General features: G+C 43.2%; 1 protein-coding gene across 2 annotated transcripts in view; it reads left to right on the forward strand.

The window, feature by feature from the left end:
- The window catches only part of LOC137327096 (general transcription factor IIF subunit 2), a 95,683-nt gene that overhangs the window by 24,643 nt on the left and 51,532 nt on the right, over positions 1 to 19,508 (forward strand). Inside the window, exons 4-5 of one of the 2 annotated variants that reach the window (XM_067992530.1) lie at positions 2,221 to 2,365; positions 18,707 to 18,739. In XM_067992530.1, coding sequence (XP_067848631.1) covers positions 2,221 to 2,365; positions 18,707 to 18,739 — 178 coding nt within the window. The remainder of the gene's footprint in view (positions 1 to 2,220; positions 2,366 to 18,706; positions 18,740 to 19,508) is intronic. The other variant, XM_067992532.1, reaches the window with a different exon arrangement.

The following is a 19,508-nucleotide window of genomic DNA, read 5'->3' on the forward strand; positions in this document are numbered from 1 at the left end:
TGTAACACCCACTGTCTTTGTTTAGCATATCGGGCCTGACTGCATTAAGTCCCAGCTAACAACACGGAGACGACGACTTATAGCTTCTTCCCCTATATGTTGTATATCATAAGTACAACTTAATTATGATGTCATTATGTTACACAGAATGATTTGTTTACTCAGCTAAGAAATTGTTATTTTTAAGATGGCAGTGTCCTTTTAAAAAGATACAGCCTTCACGGGTTGTAATCCTCATTAGCATTTTGCAGCTTTGTGTTTAAAATTTAATGACATCGATCGGGGTAGGGGTGGGGGGTCACAAAATTTGAATCATTTAAATGATCCTGAAATAGTCTGCGCCTAAGCATGCAAGATGATGAGGGCACAGGAATATTTTGACTATCCTGTTTACAGTGTATCTCAGAATCTGCCGTAACCTATTACCATTAAAAGCAGACTTTTTATGGGGAGTGAAGCTTCCAATTCCATTCTCAAAGCAGCAATAGATCTTAAAATTTAAGGTTATTTAAACAGGAGTTGGGGTCTGGAACTCTCGTCTCAAGTAACTGCTGAACTCCTGACCTCTCTGGATGCACTTCAACTTTTTGTGAGATAAAATGAGCCTTTTCCTGTTCATCACACGTGTAAATGTTTGATCTGGTTCGTGTTGCATTCGCACATTACTTGAATTGTCTCAATATTTTGAATAATCTGGTTGAAAAATTAATGATGGGGAAATACCAGACCGAATTTTAATTGTTTGTACACCCTTGAGGGGAATGTTAGTGTAGGTTTCGACTCGCTGTGAGCAAGGCCACGGGAGATCCATTAGCTTTTTTATAAAATAAAAGCAATACATCACACTTGAAGTGTCACACTCACATTTATGTGTCATACTTAAAAATTAAATGTATAAAGAAACAAAAGTAGTCCTTTGGAATGTTCAGAGAAACTCCAGGAACCAGAATGTGGGCAGCCTTTTAATTGATTTTACCAATCATTCATTTTGCTTACATAAAATAACGATAACACAAAGTAAAAATTCCCATCTGCAGCCTGAAAAGCAGTTAAGCTCTGAAGGAACTTACTCAGTTTTTAATTAACAGCAATTACATTTTACGATCTTAAAGGGAAAAAACTTCTCAATAGCAGCAGAATAATGCATTGTGCGCTACATGGTATAAGGCTCTTATAACACAGTTTAATCACCTGACTTACCATGAGCAACTTCACAGGAGAACTGTTAATAAATATATAACATTCATTTCCCAGCAAGGTCTGGGTGGGTACATTTAATGTTTTACGTACCCTACAGATCGTATGTCTTCGGGTACTAAATAATACTGAAAAAGCTTCTATTCTGGCAGTAACATTTTTGTGATATATTTGTCTTGTATGTATACTTGAGATGAAATTTGTTTTCATCTGCCAAAATGTGCACCCTTATCTTTCATGTGGCAAATTCAGAACTGCTTTTCTCTTAATGTAGAATTCAAGGGACACAAGAAATCATCCTTTTCTTAATGTATGCTGTAGTGGATCTTTGATGTTGCTCCTATTCACTATACTACAAGTTTGGTTCTAACTACTTGCATCCTAGTTTTACCTTTTATTGGCCATAATATTGAAATATCAAAGAAAAATTGGAAACACTCTTCTGCCAAATGTCTTCTCAGTTCCCCATGTTTGTACTGCCTTTCATTCCTTGCTTGGTCCGCTACTGGGCCTCTTCAGTCAAGAGCCATGACAGGGCAGTATCGATAGAGATGCTGTTTGTCTACTGTGTTACACATCTGTCGTAATCTATATTCTTGAAGTTGTTTTGAAGCTGACGGTATTTAGTTTCTGTCTTTCCAATTACCATTCAAAGTACCTAAATATCTGCTAAAATTATTTTATATTTTTTGTGACTTATCTTTATTTTTGGCTTTGAAATATGTAAGAACTTTTCCAATTTTCGTTATGTGAATGTATTTGCCCAATTCAGTGCACTTCTTAAACAACAATTAAAGGCTGAAGCTTATAACTAAAGGTATGAATGATTCAGACTGCTGATTTCTCAGTGTGATTTGTTGAAGCAGTACAGATGCTTGTGATTTGAGAAAACTAACATTGTTTCAGTTAAAATTAAGGATACATCAAATGTTTGCCATTGTTTGAATCTTGTGGCTCCATTTTATGTGGTGCTGTTGATCCTGTGAGTTTGTAGCAGCTGACTTAGCTACTTTTATCCATCAGGTTTCCTTTACTTTAAATGAAGAACTGGCAAGTATCCAAAATGTCGGTGGAAAAGGTGCACCAATCAGTGCACCCAGGGAGCATCCGTTCACAATGCAGAGTGTTGGAGGACAAACATTATCGGTTTTTACCGAAGGACCTTCAGGTGAGAGCACTAAAATGTATATAATCACTCGATGTTTCAATTGTGTTATTTCTCCAGGCTGATAAAAAGTTGCACTTGTTCTGTGTCCAGCTTTTCACATTGATGAGCCAATTAAAAAGCTATAGCAGAGTTTGATGCTGTGACCTGGGAACTGGCTTTACACTTTTCAAAACTCTTGCTATTTTAGTTAAAGCACAGTAAGCACTTTGAAGAACTTAATGCAGGTTCCTAGTTTGGAACACCATGCTAAGGGTTGAAATCTTTTCAAACTACCAGAAGGAGGAAGAAACTGATCTTCAATGTTGATGTTCAATTCAATAACTGAACATAAAGTGGTAATACTGGTAAAATCCAGAACTGACTTTACTTGCACTGTGATGAAAATGGAACAATGGCAACTCTTATTTAAAATGTAAACCAATTCAGATTTTAAAGATTATTATAGCCATTCCAATAATAGGGTTTCCAGATCAGGGATTTATGGTTTAAACAGGAAAACCGTGGAACATCAAAATCAGCAAAAGAAACAGAATTTTGATTCTATGTCTTCTCCCTCTCCCAATTTTCTGATTTTCTAAATGCATGTTTTGCTTATTTTTTCCACATTTTAGACAGCACGGGCTAGTTTCATAGCTTTGTAGATTCCAGTTTCAATGTAGCAAATGCTCATCTCCATTTAGAGCACTTAGATTCCATTCCAGGTTAATGAAGGGACTAATCAATAAAGCATATTGGATAAAATGCAATTCCTTGATGGGGGAGAAAAGTCCAGGAGAATTTTTGATGTGGAAAGCATTCCCTGATGCCTCAAGAAAAGTCAAGGCCAAGTATTGTGTTGAGGTGAAGCGGGGTTACAGCCCAGGCAATAATTGGACATGGGCATATAGATATATTTCAGTCCACTTTTTAAAATCATACATTCTGTCCTTTTTAAAATATATTTTCATTATAAATACCTATCATAGTAGGTACAGCACAGGAAGAGGCCATTGGGCCCATCGAGCCCGTACTGGCTCTTTGAAAGAGCTATCCAATTAGTCCCATCCCCCTGCTCTTTCCCCATAACACTGCAAATTTTTTCCCTTCAAGTATTTATCCAATTTTCTTCTGAGAGTTACTATTGAATCTGCTTCCACCACCTTTTCAGACAGTGCATTCCAGATCATTATAACTCGATGCATAAAAAAATGTTTCCTCATGTCGCCTCTGGCTCTTTTGCTGATCACTGTAATTCTGTATCTTCTGGTTACCGACCCTTCTGCCATTGGAAATAGTTTTTCCTTATTTACTGTATCAAAACCATTCATGATCTTGAACACCTCTATCAAATCTCCACTTAACCTTCTCTGTTCTAAGGAGAACAACCCCAGCTTCTCCAGTCTCTGCATATAACTGAAGTCCCTCATCCCTGATACCATTCTAGTAAATCTCTTCTGCACCCTCTCTGAGGCTTCCTGAAGTGTGGTGCCCAGAATTGAACACACTACTCCAGCTGAGGCCTAACCACTGTTTTATAAAGTTTTAGCGTAACTTCCTTGCTTTTTACTCTATGCCAGTATTAATAAAGCCCAGGATCCCATATGCTTTTTTAACAGCCTTCTCAACTTGTCCTGCCGCTTTCAAAGATTTGTGTACATACACCCTCAGGTCTCTCTATTCCTGCGCTCCCTTTAAAATTGTACCATTTATTTTATATTGCCTCTCTTCATTCTTCCTACCAAAATGTATCACTTCACACTTCTCAGCGTTAAATTTCATCTGCCATGTGTCTGCCCATTTCACCAGTCTGTCTATGTCCTCCTGAAGTCTGTTACTATCCTCCACATTGTTTACTACATTTCCGAGTTTCGTGTCATTTGCAGACTTTGAAGTTATGTCCTGTCCAAGTCCAGGTCATTTACATATATCAAAAAGAGCAGTGGTCCCAACACCAACCCCTGGGGAACACCTCTGTGTGTTTCTCTCCAGTCTGAAAAACAACCGTTCACCACTACTCTCTGCTTTCTGTCCCTTAGCCAATTTTATATCCACGCTGCCACAGTCCCTTTTATCCCGTTGGCTTAAATTTTGCTAACAAGTCTATTATGTGGTTCTTTATCAAATGCCTTTTGAAAGTCCATGTACACAACATCAACCGCACTAACCTCATCAACCCTCTCCGTTACTTCATCAAAGAACTCAATCAAATTAGTCAAACATGTTTTGCCTTTAACAAATCCATGCTGACTTTCATTTATTAGCCCATACTTTTCCAAGTGCCAATTAATTTTGTCCCGGATTATTGTCTCTAAAAGTTTGCCCACCACCGACGTTAGGCTGACTGGCCTGTAATTGTTGGGTTTATCCCTCTCCCCTTTTTTGAACAGGGGTGTAACATTTGCAATCCTCCAGTCCTCTGGCACCGCCCCCATATCTAAGGAGGATTGGAAGAATGTGGCCAGAGCTTCTGCAATTTCTACCCTTATTTCCCTCAGTAACTTAGGATGCGTCCCATCTGGACCAGGTAACTTTTCTACTTTGAGTACTGCCAATCTTGTAATTACCTCCTGTTTATCTATTTTCATCCTGTCCAATATCACTACTGCCCCCTCCTTTACTGCTACAATGGCAGCATCCTCTTTAGTAAAGACCGGTGCAAAGTATTCATTTAGTGCCTCAGCCATGCTCTCTGCCTCCACAAGATGATCTCCTTTTTTGTTCCTGATTGGTCCCATGCTTCCTTTGACTACCTTTTTACAGTTTATAAAAGACTTTTGGGTTCCCTTTTATGTTAGCTGCTAATCTATTCTCACACTCTCTTTGCTCCTTTATTCCCTTTTTCCACATTTATAATCGAGCTACCTATGTAAACTTGTTATGCTGTAATGCATTCTCCCCTCGCTGCGGCAAAGATGTAATCACAGTCTGACAAGTTTACATAGGTAGTTTCTATTATAAATGTGGACATAGGAATTTATAATGGGAAAAATTGGCAGGAAGTGCGTGCAGGTGTAAGACTTTTAATGCATTACGAGGGGTTGTACGTGTTATGGAGATGGCAGTCGATGGTCTTTGTGATGGAGAGGATAAGGGGTCGGAAGCTCAGCTTGTGGTCAGTGAGGATGTCGAAGTTCCAAACAGTCTGGTTCAACCTGAGGCCGTGGCCAGGAATGCAGATGGTGGTGAGGGTACGGAGTTTGTGGTGGGGGCCGAAGACAATGGCTTCTGTCTTCTCGATGTTCAACTGGAGGCTATTGCACCTCATCCAGACAAGCAGTCTGACAGCACAGAGACAGTGGAGGGGTCGAGAGAAATAGTAGAGAGGTAGAGCTATATAATAAATAATAGCAGTCCCAACAGCGTGCCCTGTGAAAGACCACTCACTGCGTCTTCCAGTTGGAAAAACATACTTTTACTTCTATCCTTTGCTTTGTCCTTAATTCTGTGAGCCATTTGCTTTGCCATAACTCTAATGTACAACCTTATCAAATGCTTTTTGAAAATCCATATGTATCACTTCACATTCACTACCTATCCTCTTCATTACTTCTATAAGCTCAGCCAAGCACGACCCGCCTTTTAGCAATATGAGCTGATGTTTCTCAATGCTTAGTAATTTCATCCCATCTTGTACTCTGGGCTCTTTTGAACGTTTTGTTTTTGGAATAATTGAGTGTTGTGCTTTTTCCTGCTATTTTGGGATTATTTTTTTCCTTCATTCTCTGATTTTGAGATAATTTCATATTACCACACTGTCCTGACATATTTGGCATATCACTAGTACGATAGGAACATAAGAATTGCTAGACCAAAATGATCTTGGTCCATCTTTTTCACCTTCTACCATCCTGTAGTTGCATGATACAACAATAATGGAGATGTTGACGATTGATAGCAATCAATCTCTACCAATTAGTCTACAACAGATCTAGACATGAGGAGAGGAAAACTCCAGTGATGGAGAACTTTAGAAACCATAGGTCCAAAGTCACTTCCTTCCAAGCATGCTACACTTCCCATATGTCATGTCTCAAATTACTCATATACTGTATCCCAAAATATTATTCTCTGAAAGAAATCTATGTAATTTGCATTTGAAAGAATCAATACTATCTGCTTTCATATATATTTTTTTATGCGTTCATGGGATGTAGGCGTCGCTGGCAAGGCCAGCATTTATTGCCCATCCCAAATTGCCCTTGAGAAGGTGGTGGTGAGCTGCCTTCTTGAACCGCTGCAGTCCGTGTGGTGAAGGTTCTCCCACAGTGCTGTTAGGAAGAGAGTTCCAGGATTTTGACCCAGCGACAATGAAGGAACGGCAATATATTTCCAAGTCGGGATGGTGTGTGACTTGGAGGGGAACATGAAGGTGGTGTTGTTCCCATGTGCCTGCTGCTCTTGTCCTTCTAGGTGGTAGAGGTCACGGGCATGGGAGGTACTGTCGAAGAAGCCTTGGTGAGTTGCTGCAGTGCATCCTGTGGATGGTACACACTGCAGCCACTGTGCACCGGTGGTGGAGCGAGTGAATGTTTAAAGTGGTTGATGGGGTGCCAATCAAGCGGGCTGCTTTGTCCTGGTTGGTGTCGAGCTTCTTGAGAGTTGTTGGAGCTGTACTCATTCAGGCAAGTGGAGAGAATTCCTTCACACTCCTGACTTGTGCCTTGTAGATGGTGGAAAGGCTTTGGGGAGTCAGGAGGTGAGGCACTCGCCCACAGAATACCCAGCCTCTGACCTGCTCTTGTAGCCACGGTATTTATATGGCAGGTCCAGTTAAGTTTCTGGTCAATAGTGACCCCCAGGATGTTGATGGTGGGGGATTTGGCGATGGTAATGCCTTTGAATGTCAAGGGGAGGTGGTTAGACTCTCTCTTGTTGGAGATGGCCTTTGCCTGGCACTTGTCTGGCGTGAATGTTACTTGCCACTTATGAGCCCAAGCTTGGATGTTGTCCAGGTCTTGCTGCATGCGGGCATGGACTGCTTCATTATCTGAGGGGTTGCAAATGGAACTGAACACTGTGCAATCATCAGCGAACATCCCCATTTCTGACCTTATGATGGAGGGAAGGTCATTGATGAAGCAGCGGAGATGGTTGGGCCGAGGACACTGCCCTGAGGAACTCCTGCAGCAATGTCTTGGGGCTGAGATGATTGGCCTCCAACAACCATTACCATCTTCCTTTGTGCTAGGTATGACTCCAGCCACTGGAGAGTTTTCCCCTTGATTCCCATTGACTTCAATTTTACTGGATCTCCTTGGTGCCACACTCGGTCAAATGCTGCCTTGATGTCAAGGGCAGACACTCTCACCTCACCTCTGGAATTCAGCTCTTTTGTCCATGTTTGGACCAAGGCAGTAATGAGGTCTGGAGCTGAGTGGTCCCAGCGGAACCCAAACTGAGCATCGGTGAGCAGGTTATTGGTGAGTAAGTGCCGTTTGATCGCACTGTCGACGACACCTTCCATCACTTTGCTGATGATTGAGAGTAGACTGATGGGGCAGTAATTGACCGGATTGGATTTGTCCTGCTTTTTGTGGACAGGACATACCTGGGCAATTTTCCACATTGTTGGGTAGATGCCAGCGTTGTAGCTGTACTGGAACAGTTTTGCAAGAGGCGTGGCTAGTTCTGGAGCACAAGTCTTCAGCACTACAGCTGGGATGTTGTCAGGCCCCATAGCCGTTGCTGTATCCAGTGCACTCAGCCGTTTCTTGAAATCACGTGGAGTGAATCGAATTGGCTGAAGACTGGCTTCTGTGATGGTGGGGATATCGGGAGGAGGCCAAGATGGATCATCCACTCGGCACTTCTGGCTGAAGATGGTTGCAAACGCTTCAGCCTTGTCTTTTGCACTCACGTGCTGGACTCTGCCATCGATGGGGATGTTTACAGAGCCGCCTCCTCCCGTTAGTTGTTTAATTGTCCACCACCATTCACGACTGGATGTGGCAGGACTGCAGACCTTTGATCTGATCCGTTGGTTGTGGAATCGCTTAGCTCTGTCTATAGCATGTTGCTTCCACTGTTTAGCATGCATGTAGTTCTGAGTTATAGCTTCACCAGGTTGGCATCTCATTTTTAGGTATGCCTGGTGCTGCTCTTGCCTTGCTCGTCTACACTCCTCGTTGAACCAGGGTTGATCCCCTGGCTTGTTGGTAATGGTAGAGTGAGGAATATGCCAGGCCATGAGGCTACAGATTGTGCTGGAATAGAATTCTGCTGGTGCTGATGGCCCACGGCGCCTCATGGATGCCCAGTTTTGAGCTGCTAGATCTATTCTGAATCTATCCCATTTAGCACGGTGGTAGTGCCACACAACACTCTGGATGGTGTCCTCAGTGCGAAGACGGGACTTCATCTCCACAAGGACTGTGCGGTGGTCACTGCTACCAATACTGTAATGGACATTCGCGCCAGACAAGTGCCAGGCAATGACCATCTCCAACAAGAGAGAGTCTAACCACCTCCCCTTGACATTCAAAGGCATTACCATCGCCGAATCCCCCACCATCAACATCCTGGGGGTCACCGTTGACCAGAAACTTAACTGGACCTGCCATATAAATACTGTGGCTACAAGAGCAGGTCAGAGGCTGGGTATTCTGTGGGCGACAGGTAGATTGGTGAGAACGAGGTCAAGTAGGTTTTTCCCTCGTGCTGGTTTGCTCACCACCTGCCGCAGGCCCAGTCTGGCAGCTATGTCCTTCAGGACTCTGCCAGCTCGGTCAGTAGTGGTGCTACCGAACCACTCTTGGTGTTGGACATTGACGTCCCCCACCCAGAGTACATCCTGTGCCCTTGCTACCCTCAGTGCTTCCTCCACGTGGTGCTCAACATGGAGGAGGACTGATTCATCAGCTGAGGAAGGGCGGTGGGTGGTAATCAGGAGGTTTCCTTGCCCATGTTTGACCTCATGCCATGAGATTTCATGGGGTCCGGAGTCGATGATGAGGACTCCCAGGGCCACTCCCTTCTGACTGTATATCACTGTACCACCACCTCTGGTCAGTCTGTCCTGCCTGGACATATATGGGCCATGTCCAGTTCCATATCAGAGAATGATACAAGTAATCTGTTCCTAGTTACCTACAGATGTTGCTGGACCAGTTGTTAGAGGTTGGCATGGATTGGCTTGCCCTTCGATTTACTGGTATATTTCCAAAATCAAGAGAAAGACCACATTTGAGTTCACAGAAATCTCTGCTGAAGTCTGGAGTTTGCCTGTCGGAGAATCGGCCACTCCACAGTGCTATATGTGTACACAAGTATCTGATCGGATTTGTATTTTTAAATCCAGAGTTTCATTTGTGATGCTGGAAATTCTTCAGATGGATCCTTGATCATCTCATCTTAGCCCTTCTATAATCATCCTGTCTTTTCCTTTTTTTTGATATTAACATTTCACTTTAAAGCTGTTCTCCATCACATTCCTTAAGGTGAGGGATGCTGGAGCACTCCTTACTGGAAACCCAGAAAGAAAAAAAGACAGACAGACAAGATAGACTTGGATCTCTATAATGCCTTATCGCATACCTCAGAAATATCCCAACGTGCTTCACCTACAGTGAATTACATTGAAGTGCAGTCACTGTTGCTCTACAGGCAAACTCAACAGCTATTTTGCGCACAACAAAATGCTACTAACAGCAATGGCTAATTATTCAGTTCCTGATTGGCTGAGGGAGGATGAGACACTGGGAAAACTCCCTGCTCTAAGTAATGTTGGATTTTTCACATCCACCAGAACCATTTGAACAGGCAGACGGCATTTAACATCTCAACTGTTGTTTGATTCGCCAAGCCAAGCTACTGAGCAATTCACACAGATAAAGTTTCTGTTTGCCTGATGTGGAGTGTGCATCCTATCTCTCCACATAGGAAAACATCCCACTTATATAAGTACAGAGATCTTAGGTGCAGGTTTGCAAAACAAGGCTTGGGGACCCCAAGTACTGCTGGAGTTCAGTCAGCTAAAACTGCACAGCCTTCTAGCACATGCTATGTCTCCCACTGTTGTTTGGCCAGGCTCATCCTGTTGTGGTATTGGCTTTCAAGGTTATTTGAAGCTGAGGGGAAAAGTCCCAGTGAGAGATCTCACCCTCTTGGTTCCATTCGTGAGCCAGGCTGGCTGGTCAGTCATATTCAGTGCAGCTTAAAACCATATCCATGTTTTCATTGTCTCAAGATTTGACTTCTCCAATGTTTTCCTTGCTAGCTTCTGGATTCCACTCTGCCAAAAATCTACCTCTTGTATCTTGTGCACACTAATTCCTGCTCCCCCATGACCTCTGCCTTTGTTGACCTCTGTTAGATCCCTGTCCCCAAAGCATTGAATTCAAAATCCTTGTCCTTGATTAAAAATTCTTCCATTGCTTCTGCCCACCCTAACTCTAGCTTTCTCCAGCTCAAAGTCCCAGCTTGCGCCCTTTGACCCTCCAAATCTGACCTCCTGTACATTCCCCCTCCTTCTGCACAATCAGTAGCAGAGTCTTAAGCCATCTGACCACACTCCCTGGAATCGCTCTGCCTTACCACTTCTCTCCCCACCTTCAGAAATTTCTCAAAATATCTTTTTGGCCATGTTTTCAGTCATCTTTCCTAACTCTTCCGCTTAACAAATGTTTTGCCTCTGTGAAAGGCTTTAGAATGTTTCCTGTGATGAAGATGCTATAAAAATGTAATCTCTTAACCATGTAGATTAGGCCCAATCTAAGAAGATAATCTCCAACTGCAGCAGGGTGACATTTCCACTGCCTGCACCAGCCATCTTTGTTGTCTCTGAATGAGATTGTACCTACTCTTATAAGTAGCTTTATGTTGCATCTGTGTGAACTAGATTGAGACTGGCAAAACTCATTTTCCTTAGGATCCTTGCACCCAACAGAGAAAGGAGGCGTTAAGCCTGACTGGATTCAAACCTAGGCTAAAAACTATTCTAACCCAGTGCCGCACCTGTTCTTTGTAACTGTGATCGGTGTACAGTAGAGACATTGGACAAAATATCCATCAAGACTGTCGCTCAAACTCTTTGCAGGGAGGAGGAAATCAGCCTCACGTATTTTGTTCATGTGTACTTTACTGTATTAAACTTGGATGGTACTAGTGTCTGAGAGGGAAGTTGCTTATCATGTCATACTTTTAACAATTGGACTCTGGAATAGCCCTCCTCTCAGTCTTATCTCACACCCTGGAGGGAACAGAGACATAATAATTCTTTTGTAAGTCTGATATCATTGTTCTTGGTTGCCTGTGGGGAATTATGAACAATAGTTGTTATGGCTTTATACTTACCAGTCTTGACCACTGAGTAAACACAGGTTGTAGATAGAGGAGAAATACTCAGCATGTCCAAACACATGCATATTGCGGTCTGCTCGGTTGATACACCGAGCCAACAGTGAATCTGATTTCTGCATACAGATACTTTTTTTCCTTTTGGAGTTTTCTTTCACCTTTATTCAAACAGTTCCGACATAGTGGAGGAGGAGGTAGAGCTAATTAATGTTGCTCAGGAAGGTGAACTGGCTGTGGGAATTCTATGGTCAACAATGGCCATTTTGGCAGCAGACAGGATTCAAGTGTTATCTCCAAGTGACCATCTATTTTATCATGATTCTGAATTGCTCCAGGACCCAGACCTGGGGCTGAGGTGGGTCAGAGCCTGCTTGGGGATCTTTACCGAACATGTATCAGTTCGTCCAAATTTCAATACAAGCCCATCCTTTTTGAATAGTAAATGTGTTCAGAAGAAGTCTAGTGTACAGGTTGCAAGATAAGACTGGTGCCAAACAACATATCCGGAACTGAGCCAATTTCCTGCTTCATGCACTGTTCTCTGTATACATTCTAAGTTGCATAATGATTTGATGCCATAAAGTAGGGGTGTCCAAACTGCGGCCCCTGAGCCTGGCAATCAGTCCTATTTGTGCTAAGTTTCTTACTCACTGGCATGTCCTGTTTGAATTTTATGGGGCTGGAAGAATGGAAAGGGCTGTTCTTAGTGCTGTGGGCTCATTAGTAGAGAAATCTTCAATTAGAACACTAAGATTTGTTTGTATTACAACCTGAGGAATATCCAAGTTAATGGAAACGGGTTCAAAATTTATATGTGCCCCCCTCCCCGAGGCTCCATAGTACGCACCTTAGCATAAATACAAAAAGTACTCCTGTCATAATGGATTATATATGGTTGCTGGAATGATGTAGAGTGATGTTAACATTTCCTATGCTTTATATATGAGGCTGAAAATTGATCATAGCAAATCTGGGTGTGAATCTCAAATTTTGATATTGCAGTTTGGCTCAGTTGGTAGCACTCTCGCCTCTGAGTCAGAAAGGTTGTGAATTCAAATTCCACTATGGACATGAGCACATAATCTAGGCTGACGCCTCAGTGCACTATTGAGGGAATGCTGTGCTGTTGGAGGCTCCGTCTTTTGAATGGGACATTAAACTGTGCTCTGTCTGCTAATGGGTGATGCAGAAGATCCCATGGCGCTATTTGAAGAAGGAGCTCTCCTGATATCCTGACCACATTCCTCCATCGACCAACACCACCAAAAACTGATTATCTCATCATTCATTCATTTTGGTACTTGTGGGACCTTGCAATGCACAAATTGCCTGCCACTTTTGCCTATACAACAACAGTGACTGTACTTCAAATGTAATCCATTGGTTGTTAGTTGCTTTGAGATGTCCTGAGGACATTATTAGGACAAATTCATGTTATTTCTTTGAACAATAATTTGTTTAAAGATAGACACAGCCTGTATCGCCAAGTGGAAAGAATGAATGCATTAACATACATTCTGCGTGATAATGTATTTTTCAGTTGTTATTTGGTGATAGACTTAAGCATTTGTATATTTTGCATTAATTAGGACATGTAAATTGAAGTTGTTGAGATGCTGACTTACAGTTTATGCACTGTTTTATCTTACTTTATTCATAAAGCAGGGTATTGTCTGAAGTTGCTGAAGTTATTTACTAAAATTACTAAATTAACTTAAGTTATAGGGTTTTAATTTTTTCAAATAATTACAAAATATATTAGAGGATTGCTACTTTTGCCAGTTGGGCATCCAGAGTCTCCTTCACATTTTTCTCTTCCCGCCCCCCCCCCCCTTCCCTCTCTGATCTTTTCCTTTTGATGTAATAATGGTGCATTAAGGTAGAGCTGATGAATTGTTAAAACTGTACATTTTGCATAGTCTTTCTGTTTTTGATTGCATATATTAGATATTCTGTCTAGCTTGCATTTCTTCACTTGAGCTGATGCGTACCAGCCCTGGTCTGCCTGATGTAATAATCAGCAGTCGCAGAAACAAAATGAAGACTTTGGGCCAAGCTGAATGCTGAACATCACTTGAAATGGAGTTCTCAAAATGTATAGTATTTAAACATTTAGAACTGAGAAATGCAGAACTAGCCCCTTTTTACAAATGCATTTGCCTTATTGAGTATCCATTTCCCACATTTTTGAAAATTGCTTATCAAGACTCCTTTGTCATTGTCTGTATTCCTCTAATGCTGCAGACCTAACTATTTGATGAGCTCAAATACTAGTAATTGCAGAATCGGGATCAGCTGCTTGGAGGAAATGGTTGATAGATAGTTCAGAGCATGCACCTAAAATAACACACCGCTAATGCTGTAATGTAAAAATAATATCTTGACCAAAAACACTGATGTTGTTTTATAATGTATAAAGCATCTCACCTTGGAGTGTAGTTTTGACTCACTCTAATAATGCTGTGTGGTGCCAAGCTCCTGGTAATTCGGTTTTATGAATTGAGAAATTGCTTTCAATTGAAGGAGCACCACATCCAACATAAGTTACACTTTTAAAAGACATTATTATCATTATTATTGCTTTTACCTGTTGTAGGGTCTGGTGTAATCCTGTTTCGACTCTCGTTTCTTCACTGTGGCCAGTTTTGGTTCCACTTACAATGCAACCTAACATGCAGACATGTGTTATTTAACAAGACCCCCCTGCCCCCCCATAAAAAGAGTTCAGGTTGGATGCAGGATAACTAAGGGTATATTCACATTATAAACTATGGTGTTGGTGTGAAGTGGTTTTACTTCTGCATCTAGAGTGTAAATGCAGCTCGAATCCAGAGTTTGGGGCTGATGACACTGGAGCGAAGAGGAGTGAGACTTCCTGGAATAGGGAGTCTCACTCAGCTCCCCTTCAGAGTCAGTTAGTTTGGACCTTGACGCCCAATTTACAGCGTACAAGTTTTGTGTCTGCGATGCTGAAACCATTTTGCAGCAAGGCTAACCTAGTGTGAACGTACAGTTACATAACTCTTTCTGGTGCTGTCTGTCTGTCTGTACATTACATAATTGATTTCATAATCATTTGGAGTTAATTGTCACTTCACTTCACTTCCTTCTACATCTTGAGCTTTACCTCTGCTGAATGCAAAATCATTCCAGCCACAAATATCGAGTGGATGATCCTTCTCGGCCTCCTCCCGAGATCCCCACCATCAGAGATGCCAGTCTTCAGCCAAATCGATTCACTCCAGGTGATATCAAGAAACGGCTGAGTGCACTCGACACAGCAAAGGCTACGGGTTCCAACAACATCCTGGCTGCAGTGCTGAAGACACGTGCTCCAGAACTAGCCGCGCCTCTAGCCAAGCTGTTCCAGTACAGCTATAACACTGGCATCTATCCGACATTGTGGAAAATTGCCTGGGTATGTCCTGTCCACAAAAAGCAGGACAAATCCAACCCGGCCAATTACCATCCTTTTAGCCTACCCTCGATATCAGCAAAGTGATGGAAGGAGTCATAAACAGTGCTATCAAGTGACACTTACTTACCAATAACCTGCTCACCAGTGCTCAATTTGGGTTCTGCCAGAACCACTTGGCTCCAGACCTCATTACGGTCTTGGTCCAAATATCGACACAAGCTGAATTCCAGAGGTGAGGTGTGAGTAACTACCCTTGACATCAAGGCAGCATTTGACAGAGTGCAGCACCAAGGAGTCCTAGTAAAACTGAAGTCAATGGGGAAAACCCTGCAGTGGCTGGAGTCATACCCAGCACAAAGGAAGATGGTAGTGGTTGTTGGAGGTCAATCATTTCAACCCCAGGAGTTCCACAGGGCAGCGTCCTAGGCCCAACTATCTTCAACTGTTTAATCAATGACCTTCCCTCCATCATAAGGTCAGAGTGGGACTATTCGCTGATGGTTTAACAGTGTTCAGCTCCATTTGCAATTCCTGAGATAATAAAGCAGTCTATGTCCGTATACAGCAAGATCTGGACAACATCCAGGCTTGGGCTGACAAATGGTAAGTAGCATTCACGCCACATGACCTAATGTCCTTTAGGGAAGGAAACCTGCCGTCCTTACCTGGTCTGGCCTATATGTGACTCCAGACCCACAACAATGTGGTTGATTCTTAATTGCCCTCTGAAATGGCCTAGCAAACCACTCAGTTGTAAAATCTCGCTAAAAAAAGTCATAATAAGAATAAAACCGGACGGACCACCCGGCATCGGACCACTAGACACCGGACACGACAAAGGCAAACCAAGCCCAGTCGACCCTGCAAAGTCCTCCTCACAAACATCTGGGGACTTGTGCCAAAATTGGGGGAGCTATCCTACAGACTAGTCAAGCAACAGTCTGACATAGCCATACTCACAGAATCATACCTTTCAGCCACCGTCCCAGACTCTTCCATTACCATCCCTGGGTATGTCCTTTCCCACCGGCAATTAAACAACTAACGGGAGGAGGAGGCTCTGTAAACATCCCCATCCTCAATGATGGCAGAGCCCAGCACGTGAGTGCAAAAGACAAGACTGAAGCGTTTGCAACCATCTTCAGCCAGAAGTGTCGAGTGGATGACCCATCTCGGCCTCCTCCCGATATCCCCACCATCACAGAAGCCAGTCTCCAGCCAGTTCGATTCACTGCACTTGATATCAAGAAACGGCTGAGTGCACTGGATACAGCAAAGGCTATGGGCCCCGATAACATCCCGACTGTAGTGCTGAAGACTTGCACTCCAGAATTAGCCGCGCCTCTAGCCAAACTGTTCCAGTACAGCTACAACACTGACAGTGCTATCAAGCTGCACTTACTCACCAATAACCTGCTCACTGATGCTCAGTTTGGGTTCCGCCAGGGCCACTTGGCTCCAGGCCTCATTACAGCCTTGGTCCAAACATGGACAAAAGAGCTGAATTCCAGAGGTGAGGTGAGAGTGACTGCCCTTGACATCAAGGCAGCGTTTGACCGAGTGTGGCACCAAGGAGCCCTAGTAAAATTGAAGTCAGTCGGAATCAGGGGGAAAACTCTCCAGTGGCTGGAGTCATACCTACACAAAGGAAGATGGTAGTGGTTGTTGGAGACCAATCATCTCAGCACCAGGACATTGCTGCAGGAGTTCCTCAGGGCAGTGTCCTCGGCCCAACCATCTTCAGCTGCTTCATCAATGACCTTCTCTTCATCATAAGGTCAGAAATGGGGATGTTCGCTGATGATTGCACAGTGTTCAGTTCCATTCGCAGCCCCTCAGATAATGAAGCAGTCCGAGCCCGCATGCAGCACGACCTGGACAACATCCAGGCTTGGGCTGATATGTGGCAAGTAACATTTGCGCCAGACAAGTGCCAGGACAAGTAACCATCTCCAACAAGAGAGAGTCTAACCACCTCCCCTTGCCGAATCCCCCACCATCAACATCCTGGGGGTCACCACTTACCAGAAACTTAACTGGACCAGCCATATAAATACTGTGGCTACGAGAGCAGGTCAGAGGCTGGGTATTCTGCGGCGAGTGACTCACCTCCTGACTCCCCAAAGCCTTTTCACCATCTACAATGCACAAGTCAGGAGTGTGATGGAATACTCTCCACTTGCCTGGATGAGTGCAGCTCCAACAACACTCAAGAAGCTCAACACCATCCAGGACAAAGCAGCCCGCTTGATTGGCACCCCATCCACCACCCTAAACATTCACTCCCTTCATCACCGATGCACCATGGCTGCAGTGTGTACCATCCACAGGATGTACTGCAGCAACTCGCCAAGGCTTCTTCGCCAGCACCTCCCAAACCCGCGACCTCTACCACTTGGAAGGACAAGAGCAGCAGGCACATGGGAACAACACCACCTGCACGTTCCCCTCCAAGTCACACACCATCCTGACTTGGAAATATGTTGCCGTTCCTTCATCGTCGCTGGGTCAAAATCCTGGAACTCCCTTCCTAACAGCACTGTGGGAGAACCTTCACCACACAAACTGCAGCAGTTCAAGAAGGCGGCTCACCACCACCTTCTCAAGGGCAATTAGGGATGGGCAATAAATGCTGGCCTCGCCAGCGACGCCCACATCCCATGAACGAATAATTTAAAAAAACACCAGTGCCACGCAACTATCATTTCCAACAAGAGAGAGTCTAACCACTTCCTTTGACATTCAATGACATTACTATTTCCAGAACCTATACCATCACATCTTGGGGGTCACCAATGACCAGAAACTCAACTGAATCAGCCACACAAATGCCGTGGCTACTAGAGCAGATCAGAGGCTGGGTATTCTGTGCCTAGTGACTCACCTGACTCCCAAAATCCTCTCCACCACCTACAAGGCACAAGTCAAGAGTTTGATAGAATACTCTTCACGTGCAACTCCAGAATCTCAATACCATCCAGAAAAAAGGCTGCCGCTTGATCGGCAGCCCATCCACCACATTAAACATCCACTCGCTCCACCACCAGCATACCGTAGCTGCAGTGTGTACTATCTACAGGATGCACTGCAGCACCTCCCAAATCCGCGACCTCCACCACCTTCAGGCTCCCCTCCAAGTCACACACCATCTCAACTTGGACATATATATCGTCGTTCCTTCATCGTCGCTGGGTCAAAATCCTGGAACTATGGGAGTACCTTCACTACACGGACTGCAGCGGTTCAAGAAGAAAGCCCACCACCACCTTCTAAATGCCGGCCTTGCCAATGCGTCCACATCCCAGGAACAAATATATCTAAGAAATGAAATATCCTGAAGTAACACACTGTTACTTTTGTGGTCAGCAGAAATTGGGATCAGACCTCTGACTGTTCAAATGTTACTTTTAGACAAATTCGAGGCAGGTTATTTTTGTGAAAACTGTTGCATTTGAAATTTTAACCATTACTCTTTAAAGGTCTTTCAGTTCTTTGTGGCCAAACAAAATCTCTGAATTTACAAAATGGTTGCGATCTGAATTGCTAAATTTTACATTTGGAAATATTTTCCGTTGCTTTTTAGAACTGTTTTCTGTATATTTTTTGTATCATACAGTGATATCACAGAAGTACTTTTTTATCTTGTGTAGGACAGTCAGAAGAGAAATCTGACGGCAACAATGGTAAGTGTCATGTAAAAGTAATGAATATTTGCACTTGTTTCACTGTCAGAGAATAGCTGAAACCAGCAGAGTGAAAGACTAGCTATGAAAGCATTTTGATTTGTGTTTTTTTTATTTTTGCAAGCTTTATTAGGAAGAATTTGAAAAATAACTCTAAATGCGGTCAGTTCGATGCAGACTACAGTTGATCTTGTTTGTATGAATTCATTTATATTCGGTTCACTGTCGAAGAAAGAAATTCATAAAATGCAGTCCTAGGAAAGGCAGTCCTGGTGACTCACTGCGTTAACATGCTGTACCACAGATTAGTCGGAGTACATAATTGTAATCACAATTTGCTGCTTGAGTGAGTTCCTGATCTCTGCTAGGCTGGAAGACAGTAGGTGAGATTGAGAATTGCAGGAATCGCTCTTGTAAACTCACCAGTGATCGGGTTGAGTCCCATTAGAGAGGGCTTGTAGAAGATCGCTAGCCCACCCTTTCAGTAAGGTGGTCGTGTGTAGTGGGGACAAGGAAAAAGTGGTCAGAAGAAACTGAACCTTGAAATGGACCAGTAGTTTGCTTATTGATTTATTCATCTCTGGAAGCTGGGTTCCAAAATACAGAATCTATTTGCTGGCTATAAGGGTCCTGCGTGAAAAGCTTGGACAATTTCAACCTGACTCTTATTTGAGTTGACACATGAGCATATTGTTGGGGCAGAGTTTAAAAAAAGAACAAAATTTAGACTTAAATGTAGAATCATAGAATCGTTACAGCACAGAAGGAG

This window comes from Heptranchias perlo, chromosome 11 (assembly GCF_035084215.1).
Source record: "Heptranchias perlo isolate sHepPer1 chromosome 11, sHepPer1.hap1, whole genome shotgun sequence".
Classification (NCBI taxonomy): domain Eukaryota; kingdom Metazoa; phylum Chordata; class Chondrichthyes; order Hexanchiformes; family Hexanchidae; genus Heptranchias; species Heptranchias perlo.